Source organism: Schistocerca cancellata, chromosome 6 (assembly GCF_023864275.1).
Source record: "Schistocerca cancellata isolate TAMUIC-IGC-003103 chromosome 6, iqSchCanc2.1, whole genome shotgun sequence".
In the NCBI taxonomy this organism is placed as follows: domain Eukaryota; kingdom Metazoa; phylum Arthropoda; class Insecta; order Orthoptera; family Acrididae; genus Schistocerca; species Schistocerca cancellata.
In genome coordinates this window covers 151,469,613-151,492,342 of record NC_064631.1, presented here as the reverse complement: position 1 = coordinate 151,492,342, position 22,730 = coordinate 151,469,613, and the positions used below count along the sequence as shown (strand labels likewise).

Genomic DNA, 22,730 nt, shown 5'->3' with positions numbered 1-22,730 from the left:
AGGACAGTGGAAGGGGAAGCAAAAAGAGTTGGCAAGACCTGGGCAGAATTGAGGCAAATGGCCAAAGACAGAGACGGATGGCGAGTTCTCCTGGATGCCCCATGGCCCCATAGGGGCCAAAGGAATTAAGTCAAGTCAAAGTCACTAGTACCTGCAATCATCCTAGCTGCTTTCATATCCGTAACCTCAACCTTGTTGATAAAGTAACCTGAATCCACCCAGCTTTCGCTCCCATACAACAAATTTGGTCGAAAGATTGAACGGTGCACAGATAACTTAGTTTTGGTACTTCCTAAACAATGATGGGATATTTATGGATAACATTGTGCCATGTCACCGGGACACAATTGTTCTCGACTGTTCTGTGGAACATTCTGGACAGTTCGAGCCACTCAGGTCATCCGACATGAAATCCACTGAACATTTACGGGATGCAATCGAGAGGTCAGGCGTGCACAAAATCCTACTCTTGCAACTCTTCCGCAGTAATGGAATACTACAGAGGCAGTATGGCTCAGTATTTCTTCAGGAGACTTCCAACTACTTGTTGAGTCGGTGGCAGGTCGAGTTGCTGCACTACCACGGGTAAACGGAGGTCCGACACGACATTAAGACGTATGCCACGACTTTTGTCACTCATTGTACTCCATAGGCATGGAATTCAATTTGGTACATTTTCACGGTGTAACACTTCTGTTTCCCTTCAGTGTATGTGTTTTATAATTAATTTCGTCAAGAACACGAACTGACAAATCAATATCCTGTCCATTACAATTTTAATTACTGCCCATTATTTAATAATGAAGTGTAAGCGTATTATTATAGGGTAGTAGCTCCGGGCGGGAAGGAGCGCCTGGTCCCCGGCACGAATTCGCTCTGCGGACTTGTGTCGAGATCCGGTGAGCTGGCCAGTCTGTGGATAGTTTTTAGGCGGTTTTCCATCTGCCTCGGCGAATGCTGGCTGGCTCCCATTATTCCGCTTCAGCTACACTACGTCGGCAATTGCTGCGCAAACAAGTTCTCCACGTACGCGTACACCACCATTACTCTGCCACGCAAATATAGGGGTTACCGTCGTCTGGTGTGAGACGTTCCCTGGGGGGAGGGGGGGGGTCCACGGGGGGGGGGGGGGCGGCGGACCGCACAATAACCCTGGGTTCGGTGTGGGGGGGTGGAGGGGTGAAGTGGACTGCAGTAGTCGTCGTGAGGTTGTGGACCATTGCGGCTGGGGTGGGGACGGAGCCTCTCCGTCGTTTCTAGGACCCTGGTTAACATACAACATACATAAGGTAGTAGCACAATAATGAATTTAATTAGCTTACTGCAAATAAATACTCAATTGAAAGAAATAAATCACAATGGACACGATGTATCTTCTCATTGCCCTTGATCACAACCCTGGCGCAGGTGCATGAAGTATGCAACTGGCCATCTACGAGGCCGTGCACTCAGCAGATTTTTGATGTGTTATCATCACAAGAGTGTGTGGCAACTATCTCGACACGTGGGAAATCCCATCCATCAATGAGAACTGTCGTTCGAGATAAATACACATTACTAGTGGGAGGTAACCTTCTGTAATTGTAATCTCTAGAGGACTGCCAGATATCACTCGAGAGCAACTGAATTAAAGACAGCGTCTTCACAGTTGTTGAGCGCTGTAGCTGCCATGGTAAATAGGACATTCAGTGTCGCCACGTGATTAGAATGCCATCAGACCTAGTATGCGCCATCAGTGTAACAATAGATCACAGGACTTACAATACGCTTCGGACCTTGGCCTCTTCGTTGGTACTTGATACAAGATAAGACAAACATTGTAAGAGGTGCAGCGTGTTTCTGGGCTTAACCCAGTTCACTACTACCAGCGCCACGTCATCATAACGCGCCTGTGCTTAACATACAAAGGACTGTACCATAATCTGAGAATGAAATTAAAAATTAAAAATTATCATAACGATATACCAATTTTTAATAATCACTTTCCTGTGAGTTACAATTACGCTATTTGCAAAGTCAAAATTTCAGTTCTAAAAGATTGGCAAAGTTCGTGACATGGTTTTACTCACTTACTGGTTTTATGCAACTTCAACTTTTATTGCTATTCATTAACAATTACTGTTAATCACTTTATGCAATTACTACTGATAATGCACAACACGATAACAAACATGTCTGACGCGTTGGAGTTGCGTAAAATTGAAAACTCATTTATCCATAAAAAATACTCAACAAATATCTTTTACTGAATCTCGCTCTGTTAAGTACTGTCTTTAAAATTGCTGTTCACTCGACTTGAGCAATTCTGTTAATTGTAGTGTTGCAAATTATTGAGACTTTAATTGCTATTATTTCTTCCATAAAACATTACAATAGTTTATCAATCATCAGGACTCTCTGAGATTATGGAAAATGTATACGATGGATCCCACTTTGTTATTTTGTCTTACGTAAAACCGAACATCAACACTTTAGTACAAGTCGGTATTATTAAAACACAAAATCACACTAACATTAGTAAACTTATATATCTTATATAGTTAAATTTTTCTTGAGACATATGTGTCTCAACTTTATCTACAACAGTGATAGAAGCTGAAGGATTGAGTTAAAATTTGTACAACAGCCAAAACTTGAATCTAGGTCTCCTTCCGCATAGGCACGGGTGCTAGCCATTGCATCACTACAGCAGTACAGAGGACGAAGTTGCATGAGCTACCCTATTCCAGTGTGTCCCTAACACAAACATTCCGCCTTCAGCCTATTTTCTCCTTAGGTTTTCAGTATTACTGAGGCTCTCCACTACTGGAATGGCACCCCAGCCTTGTACATAATGGGGAAATCCTGCTTGTACCTCAGGCACAGGTGAGCTATTGATCTTATATAATTAAATTTTCCCCATTACATACAAAGCTGGGGTTATATTCCAATACCAGAAGGCCTCATCGTTACTGATGGTTTAAGAAGACGAAAGTAGGCTGACGGTGTGAACTGAAGGATGTATTATATAGGGAACTGGATTAGGATAGTCCATGCAGCTGTGTCACCTATACTGTTGTGGTGGTGTAATGGCTAAAGAAGCTGCCTAGTAGGCAAGAAATATGGGTCGAAGTCCTGGCAATGGTACAAATTGTAATTCATTTCTTCAGCTTCTATCATTATCATAGATAAATTTGAGATTCATACATGTCAAGGGAAATTTAATTATATGAGATCTACAGATCACTTATGCTTCAGGTACAGACATGATTTCCCCATTACGTGCAAAGCTGGGGGAAGAGCATGGGGAATACTGACGATATAAGAAGGGGAAAATAGACTGAAGGCATGAATTGAAGTTTGTATTAGGGAGACACTGGATTAGGGTAGTCCACGCCGGCCGGGGTGGCCGAGCGGTTCTAGTCGCTACAGTCTGGAACCGCGCGACCGCTACGGTCGCAGGTTCGAATCCTGCCTCGGGCATGGATGTGTGTGATGTCCTTAGGTTAGTTAGGTTTAAGTAGTTCTAAGTTCTAGGGGACTGATGACCTCAGAAGTTAAGTCCCATAGTGCTCAGAGCCATTTGAACCATTTAGGGTAGTCCATGCTAGCGTATTACCTGTACTGCTGTGGTGGAGTAATGGCTAGCACATTTACCTACTAAGCAGGAGACCCAGGTTCGAGTCCTCACTGTGACGCAAATAGTAATTCATTTCTTCAGCTTCTGTCATAAGTACACTTATTTACAAACTTTGGCCCATAGAATACACAGAAAAGTGAAATTGCAAGGGAAAAAGATGATAGCCACATATTTGTTGCTTTAAATGAGCATGGACTCTTTGTTTGCAGGATGCGGCCCACCACGTGGTTAGCGATTTGCTCGGCGGTGGCGCTGGCGTCTGCTCCCACGGAAGCGGCCAACATCCTGGCTGCCACATCCTTCCCCGGCCGCAGCCACTTCATCATGTTTCGCCGCCTCTTCAAGGCGCTGGCCTCCAGAGGCCACAACGTCACTGTCGTCGGCCATTACCCCCTGGACTCTCCGCTGGAGAACTACACTGACATAAGCTTCAAAGGAGACGTCCCAGAAGCTGACAATAATGTGAGTGATTATATGAGCGATTATATGATAAAAAAGTAACGGAATTTGTTTCACTGAGTTCCGACCATGTCTTCCCAGTTATTGGCGTTAGTAAACAGTTCTTTCAAAATTTATGAAAAATCGTTAAACTATCAGTACTCAGGAATAATTCAGTAACAGGTAAAAAATCTGAAAATGTTCCTAAAGTACTCTTTGTTTTGTAAATAGACATTCCAAAGCTACAATTCACTTTGTTGTTGTTGTTGTGGTCTTCAGTCCTGAGACTGGTTTGATGCAGCTCCACATGCTACTCTATCCTGTGCAATCTTCTTCATCTCTCAGTACCTACTGCAACCTACATCCTTCTGAATCTGCTTAGTGTGTTCATCTCTTGGTCTCCCCCTACGATTTTTATCCTCCACGCTGCCCTCCAATACTAAATTGGTGATCCCTTGATGCCTCAGAACATGTCCTGCCAGCCGATCCCTTCTTCTGGTCAAGTTGTGCCACAAACTTCTCTTCTCCCCAATCCTATTCAATACTTCCTCATTAGTTATGTGATCTACCCATCTAATCTTCAGCATTCTTCTGTAGCACCACATTTCGAAAGCTTCTATTCTCTTCTTGTCCAAACTAATTACCGTCCATGTTTCACTTCCATATATGGCTACACTCCATACAAATACTTTCAGAAATGACTTCCTGACACTTAAATCTATACTCGATGTTAACAAATTTCTCTTCTTCAGAAACGCTTTCCTTGCCATTGCCAGTCTACATTTTATATCCTCTCTACTTCGACCATCATCAGTTATTTTGCTCCCCAAATAGCAAAACTCCTTTACTACTTTAAGTGTCTCATTTCCTAATCTAATGCCCTCAACATCACCCGACTTAATTCGACTACATTCCATTATCCTCGTTTTGCTTTTGTTGATGTTCATCTTATATCCTCCCTTCAAGACACCATCCATTCCGTTCAACTGCTCTTCCAAGTCCTTTGCTGTCTCTGACAGAATTACAATGTCATCGGCGAACCTCAAAGTTTTTATTTCTTCTCCATGGATTTTAATACCTACTCCGAATTTTTCTTTTGTTTCCTTTACTGCTTGCTCAATATACAGATTGAATAACATCGGGGAGAGGCTACAACCCTGTCTTACTCCCTTCCCAACCACTGCTTCCCTTTCATGTCCCTCGACTCTTATAACTGCCATCTGGTTTCTGTGCAAATTGTAAATAGCCTTTCGCTCCCTGTATTTTACCCCTGCCACCTTTAGAATTTGAAAGACAGTATTCCAGTTAACATTGTCAAAAGCTTTCTCTAAGTCTACAAATGCTAGAAACGTAGGTTTGCCTTTCCTTAATCTTTCTTCTAAGATAAGTCGTAAGGTCAGTATTGCCTCACGTGTTCCAGTATTTCTACGGAATCCAAACTGATCTTCCCCGAGGTCGGCTTCTACTAGTTTTTCCATTCGTCTGTAAAGAATACGTGTTAGTATTTTGCTGCTGTGGCTTATTAAACTGATTGTTCGGTAATTTTCACATCTGTCAACACCTGCTTTCTTTGGGATTGGAATTATTATATTCTTCTTGAAGTCTGAGGGTATTTCGCCTGTTTCATACATTTTGCTCACCAGATGGTAGAGTTTTGTCAGGACTGGCTCTCCCAAGGCCGTCAGTAGTTCCAATGGAATGTTGTCAACTCCGGGGGCCTTGTGTCGGCTCAGGTCTTTCAGTGCTCTGTCAAACTCTTCACGCAGTATCGTATCTCTCATTTCATCTTCATCTACATCCTCTTCCGTTTCCATAATATTGTCCTCAAGTACATCGCCCTTGTATAGACCCTCTATATACTCCTTCCACCTTTCTGCTTTCCCTTCTTTGCTTAGAACTGGGTTTCCATCTGAGCTCTTGATGTTCATACAAGTGGTTCTCTTATCTCCAAAGGTCTCTTTAATTTTCCTGTAGGCAGTATCTATCTTACGCCTAGTGAGAAAAGCCTCTACATCCTTACATTTGTCCTTTAGCCATCCCTGCTTAGCCATTTTGCACTTCTTGTCGATCTCATTTTTGAGACGTTTGTATTCCTTTTTGCCTGCTTCATTTACTGCATTTTTATATTTTCTCCTTTCATCAATTAAATTCAATATTTCGTCTGTTACCCAAGGATTTCTACTAGCCCTCGTCTTTTTACCTACTTGATCCTCTGCTGCCTTCACTACTTCATCCCTCAAAGCTACCCATTCTTCTTCTACTGTATTTCTTTCCCCCATTCCTGTCAATTGGTCCCTTATGCTCTCCCTGAAACTCTGTACAACCTCTGGTTCTTTCAGTTTATCCAGGTCCCATCTCCTTAAATTCCCACCTTTTTGCAGTTTCTTCAGTTTTAATCTACAGGTCATAACCAATAGATTGTAGTTAGAGTCCACATCTGCCCCTGGAAATGTCTTACAATTTATAACCTGGTTCCTAAATCTCTGTCTTACCATTATATAATCTATCTGAAACCTGTCAGTATCTCCAGGCTTCTTCCATGTATACAGCCATCTTTTATGATTCTTGAACCAAGTGTTAGCTATGATTAAGTTATGCTCTGTGCAAAATTCTACCAGGCGGCTTCCTCTTTCATTTCTTACCCCCAATCCATATTCACCTACTACGTTTCCTTCTCTCCCTTTTTCTACTACTGAATTCCAGTCACCATTGACTATTAAATTTTCGTCTCCCTTCACTATCTGAATAATTTCTTTTATTTCATCATACATTTCTTCAATTTCTTCATCATCTGCAGAGATAGTTGGCATATAAACTTGTACTACTGTAGTAGGTGTGGGCTTCGTTCTATCTTGGCCACAATAATGCGTTCACTATGCTGTTTGTAGTAGCTTACCCGCATTCCTATTTTCCTATTCATTATTATTATACCTACTCCTGCATTACCCCTATTTGACTTTGTGTTTATAACCCTGTAGTCACCTGACCAAAAGTCTTGTTCCTCCTGCCACCGAACTTCACTAATTCCCACTATATCTAACTTTAACCTATCCATTTCCCTTTTTAAATTTTCTAACCTACCTTCCCGATTAATGGATCTGACATTCCACGCTCCGATCCTTAGAACGCCAGTTTTCTTTCTCCTGATAACGACAATTCAATTTAATATTATTTATTTATCTTTCGTTGTTTGTGACTGTTTTTGGCGTCGCGGCCCCATTCTCAAGTAATCCTACACAGGAAGAGTACACAAAAGAAGAGTCACAACGTAAAGATACATATATTGGTCAATTACATTATGTTTAAGGCAAACAGATCCGCCATAGTTGTAAAACAGTTTATTGACCGAAACCTTGCACGACGGAAGTCGTTACACGCTACCATAATTTCGGGGTCTTAGCCCCATCATCAGGTGTATCAGAAATCTGAAGCAAAACAACAGTTGTAACCTACTCCGTTAAGAAATTAAGATTTTTAAAACAATTAAAACTTGACTTTTAGAAACTGAAAAACAGGTAAAATTATTGAACAATAATCTACCTAGCAATAATGGGGTGTCATTACGATCCCATAACAACTAATAGGCTAACATCTATCATAGTTTAACTTCGCTTTAGCACGTAGCTTCCACCTAATGTCCTATGGTTGCTTCATTGTTATAGACTGTATGCATTCCTGGAGGCAATTTTGGCGCAAAAGGAATTTTCCCAGACCACGATTGAAAGTTGAAGCTCTACACAGTCACAATTTGTGATGTTATTTAATGGTCAACCTATGGTATATGTCTTCCCATTAGCTGTTACAGCTTGGACATTACGTCCTACTGCTGCTAAGTAGGCTATTGTTCAATGATTTCATATGTTTTTCAGTCTTTAAATGTCAATTTTTAATTTTTTAATTTCTTAATTGCTTGATGAAGTAGTTAGAATTGTTGTTCTACTTTAGAGTTCAGATACACCTGATGATTGGGGTAAGACCCCCAAAACGGTGGTAGTGTATAACGACTCCTGTCTTGCAAGACTTCGGTCAATGATATGTTTTACAACTGTAGCGGATCTGTTTACCATGAACATTGTGCACAATAGTTGTGGATGTCCCACAAATAAAAAGATATTAAATTAAGTTATATCAGCATCATACTGCCATCAGTTCATGTAATAGACAGAAAATCTAAGAGTGAGCTCTACAAAGCATAAAATGGAGTTAAATTGACAAATAGATACCCAACCTGTCCTGACTGGCAAATCGGGTCCGACTGACCACCTTGCCATCGTCCGCCAATGGTGTCATTTTCGTGTGGTATGGAGGATCACAGGATCAATAAACTGCTCTCCCATGTTCTCCGCTGTCGAGACCTTGGAACCGCTACTTATCACTGAAGTAGCTCTCCACTGGTATCAACACGGTGAGTGTACCCCGTTCCAGTCCTCCCGCCAAGGTACAATCCAATAGTGCCGGAAATAGAACCCAGGTCTTCTGCATACCAGCCAGAGAACATTTTTCTAGTATTTCTGTTACAGTCCACGCAGAATGCTGTGACCAGTAGATGTGCTGATGACAGGGCATGTGGGGGGGTGGGGGGGGGGGGGGAGTGGTCAGGGCTATGAGCAGGCGCTGTAGGGGAAATGCTGAGCGCTGGAGGGGAAGTTGTAAAGGGTTCTCCACCCTTCTAAAGCAAATATAATTTCGATGTAGTGCTCACTTGCTAGAACCACAATTCACAGGCGCTGCCTGAGACATAAAATATCTTTGCCCCTACCAAAAGAGAGCTGCAATAGAGTCTCAGGTCAGAGCAGTCTCTGCCGCAGTTGCAGTCGCTCGCTGCTACAGTGTAGTTGTAGTCTGTCGGTGGCACAGCGCAGTTTACGGTTAGTAGTTGTTAAAGTCACAGTACAGAACAAATTGTAAAATTTTATTATATGGAACTGAATAATAATTGTCATCAGCTGCAAATCTAAATGATACCATGGAATGAGATGACGATGAACAAATGAATAATTGTTAATATAATGAAAAATCAACAGTAAATTAAGTCAACCATCAATTGTAAGGTAAATTTTATTATTTTTATTGGGATGCGCGTAGTTAAGTCACTTGTCTGAGATGTTCATATGAATTTGTTTCAATCTTTTCTTTTGTGATTCGTCAGCACCAGTTGACCCAGATTTGTAATATATTCAGTTTTCCCCTACAATGAATTGTATTCTCTATCAATAACATAAAAAATTTCAGAATATAATTATTTTTACCAGTCAACTATAAAAGTATAATTTCCCCTTAAGTAAGCCGGCCGCGGTGGTCTAGCGGTTCTGCCGCTGCAGTCCGGAACCGCGGGACTGCTACGGTCGCAGGTTCGAATCCTGCCTCGGGCGTTGGTGTGTGTGATGTCCTTAGGTTAGTTAGGTTTAAGTAGTTCTAAGTTCTAGGGAACTTATGACCTAAGATGTTGAGTCCCATAGTGCTCAGAGCCATTTGAACCATTTTTTTGAACCCCTTAAGTAACTGCAAGTCCCGATCCAGTCATTTACCTAAATTAAAATATTCCAGAATTTTTGTCAGATCATAATCATGTGCTCTTTAGTAATCAGACGACCAGCTGTGCAGCTGTGTCACGAAGTAAAGTCAGTTTCTCTCGTAATCCAGATCTCAAACAAATGTTATCAAGTATTATTAGAGAGGCCAGCATTGCACTAAGATGTGCCATTTATGAGCAGTTATATAGACTGCGTTATGCAGCGACATCATCATGAAGTAAGAATTTGTCAGTTTATTTCTCACGGACAGATTCAGAATGATTTCACAGGGCCATGGCGTAGCGCTGCTTACGTCAAAATTTATCAGTTTTTCATGAGTTAAGATTTATCAGTTTCTTTACGTCAGAATTTAATTATTCAAATTTAATTATTTTTATTTTTCATTTTCTGTTCGGGAAAGTTACACATCATTATGTTATATTTAAGCCTACACTCACATTTTATGCATATTACGCGGAGCCGATCCACGCCCGCACTTGGCATGGTGACCATTCAAAAGGATCTGTCACCTCTGCTTTGATTAGTATCTAAAAGGAGTTCCGTCGATAATGCAGTGATGTATTTTCGCCTGGCTTGTTAATCAAATGGTTCAGGTAGCTCTGAGCACTATGGGACTTAACTTCTGAGGTCATCAGTCCCCTAGAACTTAGAACTACTTAAACCTAACTAACCTAAGGACATCACACACATCCATGCCCGAGGCAGGATTCGAACCTGCGACCGTAGCGGTCGCGCGGCTCCGGACTGTAGCGCCTAGAACCGCTCGGCCACTTCTGCCGGCGCTTGTTAATCATTTGTAACATTCACAGAAGCGTCACGAGTAGAGAATTTTGAATAAAGCCTACACATTTCTCTTATTGCCATGTTAAAATTTGCTTCTTGTGACAAAACCCAGCGGAGTTTACATAGCCTCACGTCACGAACATGTTATGCAGACGCAACTGCGAGAGAATTCTGAAGCAATGGTTTATGAAGTTTATTAAGCGAGGCCCCGAGGAAAGTAAGGTCAGTGTCTTATGATGAAGCGCATCCTCGATACAATATAAACGTGTAAATGTTCACTTGCGTTGTTCCGAAACCCAGAGCATTTCTCGCTTCACAAGCTATCGATGGTCTTCAAAAATTACATTCTTTCATCGAAAAAGTCTGTACGTTGTTGAATAGCACGTTGGATGATGAAGTATTGCATAATAAACATGAGACAAAGCTCTCTCCTCTTTAGGTGCTCTCATTTGGCAAAACCTCATTTCGGTTTCTCAAGCCGTTTATGAAATATGACGAATGTTGTGGATATTTCACTCTGACCTTATCGCAGGCGCGGCGCAATCGCAAATGAATGAGCCACGTCAGATCAATTTTCTCGAGATTTGTGACAGATACTGACCCGCAGCCAAGTATAGAGAGAAATTCAATATGTTAGCTAATTTCATTCGCAGCAACATATTATGCAATATGTACGAAACGCAAAATCATAGCGACCTCTATTTTTCATTGCAAATCTTTTCGAATTTCGCGTACTGTCTTACTTCCACGTAAATAGCACAAGAACTATGACAATTAAGGAAATGATGTGCACCTAGTAATGAACCTGACACATAGCAATAAAGAAAAAATTAAATACTTTACCGAATAGTTTCTGTAAGTCGTTTGAGAAAGATCGCAGTGCAAGTGCCTCGATTCTGTCATAGCCGACCGGCCCAAAGATGGTAGACAGTGTCGGCCTCGCCTTCCGAACAAACAAATGCTTTGCACGAAAATTGGTCACCGTGCGATCCTGCGCGGCCTCTACTCTGTTCCTGCGCAGTGAAGTTCTGAAACATGTTGAAATTCATTATAGGATGAAAGTGAGATACAATGATTCACATTTGTTACGGCAACAAGTCTAGGTATCGAGTCGGAAGTTAGGGGATGCCTTGGTTGATGCTCATCGTCCAGGTCAGGCGCGCCTCACGGTGAATCCAGAAAACACTGTCGATAGTGGAACCATCATGTTTGGAAAGCGCTGAGTGGCGACGAGCTACATTTTATTAACTGTAAACGCTGTTAATGATTCCGTACGCAACATGGTACTGCTGTGCTCCAGTTTTATAAAGCATTTCCTGCGTGGATAACCTAATACCTGATTTGGGACTTAACATCTGAGGTGATCAGTACCCTAGATTTAGAACTAGCCTATCACAAACATCCATGCCCGAGGCAGTTTTCGAACCTACTACCTTAGGAACCGCGTGGTTGCGGACTGAAGTGCCTAGAACAGCTGAGCCATAACCACCGGCTAATTCCTGATTTCTGAACGGAAAAAACCACGTGTTTATACACGGGAACAACTTCTGCAGCTTCTTGAGCGAAGTGTCCTAGACACACTCTCCCACCATTTATAAACTAAAAGAGTTAGTAAGCAAAGGCACTGGTTTTCACCATCAAAAAAATGGGTTTCTGAATACATTGATCTCACACTTTTTTTAGCATAGAAAAGATTCTTTGCAGATGGTGCTATAATTTACCGTCTAGGAAAGACATCAGAAAAGCAAAAACAATTACAACGCGATTTACACAGGACACTAATATGGCGCGAATAGTGCCAGTTGACTCCAAATAATGAAAACTGTATGGTCACCCATCTGAGTTCTAAAAGGAATCCGTTAAATTTCGGTTACAAGATAAACCACACAAATCTAAACGCTGACAAGTTCGTAAAACAAGGAGGAGTAAGTCTTACAGAATTTCACAAACTTTCTCAAATTTAATAAGAAATATGTTCCTCTCATTGGTCAAGGTACAGATACACTACTGACCATTAAAATTGCTACACCACGAAGATGGTGTGCAACAGACGCGAAATTTAAGCGACAGGAAGAAGATGCTGTGATATCCAAATTACTAGCTTTTCAGAGCATTCACACAAGGTTGGCGCCGGTGGCGACACCTACAACGTGCTGACATGAGGAAAGTTTCCAACCCATTTCTCATACGCAAACAGCAGTTGACCGGCGTTGCCTGGTGAAACGTTGTTGTGATGCCTCGTGTAAAGAGGAAATTGCGTACCATCACGTTTCCGACTTTGATAAAGGTCGGATTGTAGCCTATCGCTATTGCGGTTTATCGTATAGCGACATTGCTGCTCGCGTTGGTCTAGATCCAATGACTGTTGGCAGAATATGGAATCGGTGGGTTCAGCAGGGTAATACGGAATGCCGTGCTGGATCCCAACTGCCTCGTATTACTAGCAGTCGAGATGACAGGCATCTTATCCGCATGGCTGTAACGGAACCTGCAGCCACGTCTCGATCCCTGAGTCAATAGATGGGGACGTTTGCAAGACAACAACCATCTGCACGAACAGTTCGACGACGTTTGCAGCAGCGTGGACTATCAGCTCGGAGACCATGGCTACGGTTACCCTTGATGCTGCATCACAGACAGGAGCGCCTGCGATGGGTACTCAACGACGAACCTGAGTGCACGAATGGCGAAACGTCAGTTTTTCGGATGAATCCAGGTTCTGTTTTGCAGCATCATGATGGTCGCATCCGTGTTTGGCAACATCGCGGTGAACGCACATTGGAAGCGTGTATTCGTCATCGCCATACTGGCGTATCACCCGGCGTGATGGTATGGGGTACCATTGGTTACACGTCTCGGTCACCTCTTGTTCGCACTGACGGCACTTTGAACAGTGAACGTTACATTTCAGATGTGTTACGATCCGTGCCTCTACCCTTACTTCGATCCCCGTGAAACCCTACATTTCAGCAGGATAATGCACGACCATATGTTGCAGGTCGTGTACGGACCTTTCTGGATACAGAAAATGTTCGACTGCTGCCCTGGCCATCACATTCTCCAGATGTCTCACCAATTGAAAACGTCTGGTCAATGGTGGCCGAGCAACTGGCTCGTCATAATACGCCAGTCACTACTCTTGATAAATTGTGGTATCGTGTTGAAGCTTCATGGGCAGCTGTACCTGTACACGCCATCCGAGCTCTGTCTGACTCAATGCCCAGGCGTATCAAGGCCGTTATTACGGCCAGAGGTAGTTGTTCTGGGTACTGATTTCTCAGGATCTATGCACCCAAATTTCGTGAAAATGTAATCACATGTCGGTTCTACTATAATATATTTGTCCAATGAATACCCGTTTATCATCTGCATTTCTTCTTGGTGTAGCAATTTTAATGGCCAGTAGTGTAAATTTATTACGTTTATTGACTTTCTGCATGCAACACACCTACTAAGAATACGTAGACACAACTATGTTCTTATTAACAGTTTAAAATATTCCATTTTCACTCTGAAGTTTCCTACTTCTGTATTTATTTTTTGAATTGATCTTTCAGATTATAACCGTTATACAACTCACCAAATTGTAATATGTTCCACCAATGGATGTTAAAAAGCTGTCAGATGAGCCTCTTCCGCGGAGTTGTAGATTATGCAGTGCAGAGAAGAAAGTAATGGAACTTGGAACAAAGATTTGTGCCCTTCAGATAGAATTATAAAGGGCTTATTTCGTATTAGATAGGCTGAAGGAGGAAAGAGTGAATCAGAGCTGGGAGAAGGTGACGAGTAACAGGCAGAGGGAACCTCAGAAATCACATTTCCAATTCCGGTTAGCAATCAGTTTGACTTGTCACCTGAAGCAGGAGAAGGGCCTCAGCCAGTTTCTGAGCTTAATACTGTGCAGCAGACTCGTAGGAACAACTTTAAGGCTAGCTCCGTAGAAAAAATATAGAGGCAAAGGAATCTTGCTATAAGGCGAGGCGGAGCAGTCACGGGAGAGGAGCAGCAACGCCACACACTCGTTTGCGGTTTCTCGAGGTTTCGCAGCGACATGACCAGCCATGTGGTAAACAGACCGTTAGACTTGTAAACAAAGAGTTGAGAGAACTGCTGTTGACTGAATCAAAGTCTCAAATCTGAGGCGTGCCTGTTGCTGTGATTGGGAGATGGAAATACACTGATCTTGGCCTGCACCTGTAAAGGAGGGGAGGGAAAGATTAGCTGAGAACCTTGAAGAAAGTGTAAGAGGAGACATAAGCACACAAGACAAAATCCCTGTGACTATTGGGATCAAGGGGGCCCACTTTTTAGGTTAGAGTCAGGTTACAGACAGAGGCCATTGAAAGTTATGAGAATTTGTACTGATGGACCAGCAGCCATTCTAGGCCAACGTTCTGGCTTCCTGATGAAATGCATGAGGATGCAGTGGAACTGAAATGCATTCGAGTGCTAAAGAACAGTTCCAGTAAATAGTGTTGGAAGATTTTAGAACAGTTTCCTTACTATTTATGCAGGAGTGGCAAAGGAGGCCTCAAAAGTCCCCGTGCAGTTCTCATATACAACGGATGTGCGACCGGATTGTCGACACTAACCATCATGAAAACAAAACACCGCAGTCCCCTGAACGTGGAGAGTAACCCCAAGTATGCTTCAACTAGTTTGGAACCAAACATTCGGGAACTACTTAAAAGAAAAACTTCCATCACATAAAAAAAAAAGTTACGTATGAAAAGTGATATTCAAGTGAAGGCAATATCATCAGATATTTTAAGTAACACAAAAAAATTTCGATTTCGACCATCAAATCCTTTGAAACACTATAGTTTTATATAACTCTACATTTGATAATTCTCTTTTACTAAAGACTGGACAACAAATAAAGTTTTTCGAAAGATGCAAAAAAATAAATAAATAAAATAAATAAATAAACTTAGGCAGGGTATGAGATACTCTGGGGCTGCAAAGGGGGAACCAAGTAAAAAAGCTTGGAATCCACTGTCTTAGCACAGTATTTGGACAACGTCACTCGCAGCCAATATCAGGAGCTCTCTGACGTACTGAATCGCTCAGGGGGTGCTTCTATATCATCATACGAGGGTGAGTCAAATGAAAACCTTAAATATTTTTTTAAACATTATTTATTGTGTAGAAGTGGTACAAAGCTGTGTCACTTTTCAACATAATCTCCCCCCACGCTCAATGCAAGTCCTCCAGCTCTTACAAACTGCATAAATTCTTTAGAAAAAAATTCTTTTGGTAGTCCGCGCAACCACTCGTGCACCGCGAGGCGTACCTCTTCATCAGAATGGAACTTCTTTCCCCCCATTGCGTCTTTGAGTGGTCCAAACATATGGAAATCACTTGAGGCAAGGTCTGGTGAGTATGGTGGATGAGGAAGACACTCAAAATGGAGGTCTGTGATTGTTGCAACTGTTGTACGGGCAGTGTGGGGCCTTGCATTGTCATGTTGCAAAAGGACACCTGCTGACAGCAATCCCAGTCGCTTTGATTTATTGCTGGCCGCAGATTATTTTTTAGGAGATCTGTGTATGATGCACCGCTGACAGTGGTCCTTCTAGACATGTAATGCTCCAAAATGACTCCTTTTTCGTCCCAAAAGAGAGTCAGCATAACCTTCCCTGCTGATTGTTCTGTTCGAAACTTCTTTGGTTTTGGTGATGAGGAATGGCGCCATTCCTTGCTCGCTCTCTTCGTTTCCGTTTGGTGGAAACGAACCCAGGTTTCGTCGCCAGTAACTATTCTTGCAAGTAAGCCATGACTTTCTCGTTCAAAGCACCGAAGAAGTTCTTCACAAACATCAACACGTCGTTCTCTCGTTTCAGGAGTCAGCTGCTGTGGCACCCATCTTGCAGACACTTTGTGAAGCTGGAGCACATCATGCACAATGTGGTGTGCTGACCCATGACTAATCTGTAAACATGCTGCAATGTCATTCAGTGTCACTCGGCGGTTTTCCTTCACTATGGCTTTAACTGCTGCAATGTTCTGTGGAGTCACAACTCGTTGTGCCTGACCTAGACGAGAAGCATCTGCCACTGAAGTCACACCATTTGCGAACTTCCTACTCCATTCGTAGACTTTCTGCTGTGACTAACATGCATTACCATACTGAACCTTCATTCGTCGATGAATTTCAATAGGTTTCACACCTTCACTACGCAAAAACCGAATAACAGAACGCTGTTCTTCCCTGGTGGAAGTCGCAAGTGGGGCGGCCATCTTTATACTGATACTGCGACGGTATGCGTGCATCTGCACTATGCTGCCACCTAGAGGCCATTCTGCACGCTGTTTGTAGGATAACGGCGCGAAATTTCGATTTGTTATTACAAATTTAAGGTTTTCACTTGATACACCCTCTTATACTCTCAGTTAATCACCTAACGGTATGTGCGAAGGGCACATATGGTACCACCATAATTTCCCCTTTCCATGTTTCAGTCGCGAAAGGTGCTTGGGATGTTCGGCTGTTGTTAAGCTTCCCTACGAGCTCTAATTATTCTGATTTTCTCGTTGACACCATTTCACGAGACGATACTAGTATGTTGCATGGGTCTTCTTGGAATGAAGGCTCTCGAAATTTCAACTGTAGACTTCTAGCCTCTGTTATTAGAGTTGTATAAGCAACTCCGTAGGGCTCTTGTTCTTCTTAAACGAAATGGCTTCGTTACGTTTTCATTGGACCTTCTCTACCTCTTCTATTAATCATACCTAGTAAGGATCCCAGAGCGACTAGCAGTAGTCAAGGATCGTTCGAACAAGAGACTTACAAAATACCGTGTGCTTATATTCAAAGTGCAGCTATTTCCTTAGGTCCAGTCTGAGCTATAATTATCGTATGGCAGCGAAACATGGTAGACATGGCAAGGCGTTAATGCGGAGCGATTTACGCTGGAAAAAATTAGTTCTAAATTTTGGCCACCTCTTGCAAATCTGGCGCCATGAACGCAAGAAAGACATATAGAAAGGTTCCATATGTCGTGAATGAGGAACGGAACGTGGGTAGAAGAGGTCAAACAAGTGAGAGATTTGATTTTATTGAAAACCGCCACTTGAACGCAGTTTTGTTCAATATGAGCACTGGAGACGTCGATGAGATGCTGCATTCTTGAAGACCTCTGGAGATAACACGTTCGTGGAAGGTTTCATTAAGCCGATATTTCTTTGAGGGAGCGAGATGAGTTGTTCTCCCATCTTGCTTGAAAACAATGATTTTCACACAGTTGCGTTCTTCCAAAGTAGGAAGGAGTACAAGTTTTGCTGTACAAGGATGTCTCGATAACGCGCAGACGTCACGGTATATGTGGGTGTATTCTATTGTTAGTAGAACGAACCGAGAATACAGGTGCTTGTGAATCCACACTACACAGTCACATACGACGAGTGCAATGACTCTTCGTACACAACATGGCGTCCTGTGAAGTAAAACGTTGCGGCAAATCACGAGGTTTCAGTTGCTGTACCGGCTGAATCTTGTACGAGCCCCAGTGTAAAATACACTCCTGGAAATTGAAATAAGAACACCGTGAATTCATTGTCCCAGGAAGGGGAAACTTTATTGACACATTCCTGGGGTCAGATACATCACATGATCACACTGACAGAACCACAGGCACATAGACACAGGCAACAGAGCATGCACAATGTCGGCACTAGTACAGTGTATATCCACCTTTCGCAGCAATGCAGGCTGCTATTCTCCCATGGAGACGATCGTAGAGATGCTGGATGTAGTCCTGTGGAACGGCTTGCCATGCCATTTCCACCTGGCGCCTCAGTTGGACCAGCGTTCGTGCTGGACGTGCAGACCGCGTGACACGACGCTTCATCCAGTCCCAAACATGCTCAATGGGGGACAGATCCGGTGATCTTCCTGGCCAGGGTAGTTGACTTACACCTTCTAGAGCACGTTGGGTGGCACGGGATACATGCGGACGTGCATTGTCCTGTTGGAACAGCAAGTTCCCTTGCCGGTCTAGGAATGGTAGAACGATGGGTTCGATGACGGTTTGGATGTACCGTGCACTATTCAGTGTCCCCTCGACGATCACCAGTGGTGTACGGCAAGTGTAGGAGATCGCTCCCCACACCATGATGCCGGGTGTTGGCCCTGTGTGCCTCGGTCGTATGCAGTCCTGATTGTGGCGCTCACCTGCACGGCGCCAAACACGCATACGACCATCATTGGCACCAAGGCAGAAGCGACTCTCATCGCTGAAGACGACACGTCTCCATTCGTCCCTCCATTCACGCCTGTCGCGACACCACTGGAGGCGGGCTGCACGATGTTGGGGCGTGAGCGGAAGACGGCCTAACGGTGTGCGGGACTGTAGCCCGGCTTCATGGAGAAGGTTGCGAATGGTCCTCGCCGATACCCCAGGAGCAACAGTGTCCCTAATTTGCTGGGAAGTGGCGGTGCGGTCCCCTACGGCACTGCGTAGGATCCTACGGTCTTGGCGTGCATCCGTGCGTCGCTGCGGTCCGGTCCCAGGTCGACGGGCACGTGCACCTTCCGCCGACCACTGGCGACAACATCGATGTACTGTGGAGACCTCACGCCCCACGTGTTGAGCAATTCGGCGGTACGTCCACCCGGCCTCCCGCATGCCCACTATACGCCCTCGCTCAAAGTCCGTCAACTGCACATACGGTTCACGTCCACGCTGTCGCGGTATGCTACCAGTGTTAAAGACTGCGATGGAGCTCCGTATGCCACGGCAAACTGGCTGACACTGACGGCGGCGGTGCACAAATGCTGCGCAGCTAGCGCCATTCGACGGCCAACACCGCGGTTCCTGGTGTGTCCGCTGTGCCGTGCGTGTGATCATTGCTTGTACAGCCCTCTCGCAGTGTCCGGAGCAAGTATGGTGGGTCTGACACACCGGTGTCAATGTGTTCTTTTTTCCATTTCCAGGAGTGAATATTGGTAAACTTCACATACTGTTGACCATGGGATGGACAACTGTCTTGACACTGAACGAGCAGTAGCGCTACTCGGGGCACATGTTGCATGGTCAATTATAGCACAGCAACCTCGTCAACAACCTCCAACGGGATAGGACTCCCTCCTCTTCCAGGTGTCACACCATACTCACGCACGTTTTCGTATTTCATTATTATCTCCCTTAAACCATTTAATTACACTGAGCGTCTCCTCGGACCTTTCAGTCGGTGATACTCTGTCAAAGCAGCGCTGTAATTGCTGCCTTTCATATAAATCAGTTTCTCTAAAAGCGCATGGTCTCTCTCCTCTGTACCCACGTTGTTCACTGAAGTTATGTCTTGTCAAATGGCAGTGTGTATGTCATACCGCCAGACAGTTTACAGCACCAGATTTTCACCTGGTGGTTAGAAGTCCCTCAGTGGCATTGTAGCGAGAAGGAAGCGACTCTGCCTTACTTCTCTAGTTTCTGTATCAGTAACGTGCTTCGGTAGTCCATCCCTCGTCGCACAGTAGTAGCGCTCAGGGGCCAGTTTCAATGTAGATGATCCTGCTGAAGTGGAGTGTTTCGGGATGCCAGTTATTAAATGTCAACAACGATTTGTTCTATAGTCGTTTTAATAAAGAAAATACTTTGACACACACTTCACTGAGTTTCCAATATGGCGGCTCTTGGCTACGCCGTTAATCAACCCTTTACAACACATGAACACCTTTCGACTTTCCATAACCGTCATACACACGACACGTGGCGTTCACTGATAATTAACCTTCACTTTATCTTATGTTTAACAGCTGGAATATTTACTCGCGACCGTTGTTTTGGAGCCGCCCCCGGTTATTCGACCATACGTTTTGAGAGGCGCCTCGCTACTAACTCGCCCTATCTTCCTGACGGACAAGAGATACCCCACCTTTCTCCCTCAGCCAATAAGGACACTTCTCGTTTCCTATATATATATAAACTTTCAGCCGATGTGCGTTCAGATCGCTGTTACTAGGCGGATATGACGTCACGTTTGCGGACATTGTGATGGAAGTTGGTCTCGGAACACTGTCTCAGAATGTAAGATCCTACTCCGGAATAGTCGGATCTTGTCCCTACTAAGGTTGCACAACATTGCCTCCTATGATTTCATCACTAATGATCCTTGCTGACACTTAATTGTCAAATGTACATGTAGCGTGGCTGCTACTGAGCATTCCCGATCGCATAAATATGCGTAATACTTGACTTAAACACGTGAAGGGAATGCACGTATGCATTACATGCTCAAACTTGGAACTAATTTTTTTCCAGTGTACATCGGTTCCACACTAAGACATTAACATACCCGCAGAGTTACTACGGTCCGCCTCGGTAGCTGCTGGTCAGCATGGCGGACTGTCAGGCGAAGGGGCCTGGGTTCGGTTCCCGGCCTAATCGGAGATTTTCTCAGCCTGTGGGCTGGTTATTACGTCACCGTTACTTTCGTATCGTCATAACTGACATACTGTTGAGCTGACTGAATGGGCACAGCCCGAAAGCCAATAAATAAAAAAGTTTCGCTGCCGTACGATGATTACAGCCCTCACTAGACCTGCGCGAGAGCTGCACTGTAATTATAACCTCCCCGTACATCTTTCGCAGATGAATTAACTTACTACATTTACTTAGGTTTCTACCAGTGCATCTGAGCCTGGAATCACCTTCCTAAACAGCACTTTATGACGCTCCAGTCCCTGAGTCTTTTGTCGTTTCTCTGCAGATATTGTTGCGTTTCTTTGGTCTTCTTCTTTCAGGCTTCCTTTAGACGAGAGAATCGTCCACGAAGAGCCTCGCGAAGCTTCTGATGCTATTCGCTAGGGTATTTATGTATAGTATAAATAGTCACTGTCCTACAACACTGCTTTGGGGCATTCACGATGTTGCTTTTAAGTCTGTCACTTTCGTTCCGTTGAGAGCGACGTGTTGAATTCTGTATGCTTCTAACTGACCTTTCCTCTTTTCCTTTCAGAGTTCCGTACCTCAGTCGGTAAAAACTGAACCCTTATAGGATCACTTTGTTGGCCTTCTGTCTGTCTGTCGGTCCGACTGTTCAGAATCCTATTACTCAGAAACGGGTATGTGTATCAAGTTGAAAATATATGTCACATATTAAGGTCTACAGTCTCTTGAGGAAGTGAAACAGTGAAGCTGCTAAGTCAATGCACTCGAACCATATTGTCGTTTATGCCACAAATTTTAATGATCCCAAATCAACTCACCAAAACCTACAGGCCCCTTCCCATTGATCTAGAATCATGAAATGTGCCAAAGTTTCACACTATAGCCTAAGGAAAAAATCAGAAATCACACACAAAAAAATCTGGCATTTGTTAGCAAGATGTCTACCTGCCTGTCCGTCTGTAAAGACAGCTTTCCTCAGGAACCGGTAGACGTGTCAAGTTGAAATTTATGTCACATACTAAGGTCTATAGTCCCTTGTCGGTGTAAGAAATGTCATCTTCTGAGTCAGTGCATCTAAAACACACTGCCATTTATGCCACGTATTTCGATACTGGCAAACTGACTCAGCGAACGCTATAGGGAATTTCCCGACGGTTTAGAATCATAAAATTTGAGAAGAGGCATTGTTCACAGAACGAGTAAACAGAAAAATATAGGAAAATTGTTAATATGTTATTATACCACACGAAAAGTTTACTTCTTTTGTTATTTGTTACCCCACGTCATATTTGAAATTAAAACATTCTCGAAAGTCTTGGAATCTCTAGGACTGATGTCTTGCCAATATCAATGACTATAACAGGTAAAACTCGTCGAGATCTTCGATTCCTGGAGTGGATGAACTGTCTACATACACAACTAAGTTTGTACGGAACCCTCGATGCGCGAGTCCTGTTCGCACCTGACCATTTTTTACGCGAATGTCTACAGAAATGTTGAACGCAGATTGTAGTCATCTTCTTTCGCCAAAGGTATTTGAGGGTTTGGGCCATAGTGGTCTGGCGCGTAGAGCGCGAGACTTTGGCCTGGACGCCAAAGGTATTTGAGGGTTTGGGCCATAGTGGTCTGGCGCGTAGAGCGCGAGACTTTGGCCTGGAGGTATCGAGTTCAATCCTGGATAGGGGCGAGGATTTTCCCCCGTTTCAGTCCTTCCAGGACGGCCGCAACCTGCGAAGAAAGGCACTTGCTGTCAGACCAATATTCTGGTCACCGGATTGTGCCACAGATTTGTAAGTAGGCTGTTTAAGTTTTTATGTTGGTAACGCCACGTAGCGCTCTGTATGAATATCACTGACTGTGCTGTGTGCAGTCTATGGCTGGTTTGCATTATTGGAATATTCTATTGTTGGGCAGTTGGATGTGAACAGCGCGTAGCGTTGCGCAGTTGGAGGTGAGCCGCCAACA

The 22,730-nt window shown here is 43.7% G+C and overlaps 1 protein-coding gene across 1 annotated transcript in view; it reads left to right on the top strand.

Annotated features, from left to right (window-relative positions):
• LOC126088215 (UDP-glucosyltransferase 2-like) overlaps positions 1–22,730 on the top strand; it is a 154,110-nt gene that overhangs the window by 43,140 nt on the left and 88,240 nt on the right. The window contains exon 3 of the mRNA XM_049906341.1: positions 3,829–4,081. Within this exon, the coding sequence (XP_049762298.1) occupies positions 3,829–4,081 (253 nt within the window). The remainder of the gene's footprint in view (positions 1–3,828; positions 4,082–22,730) is intronic.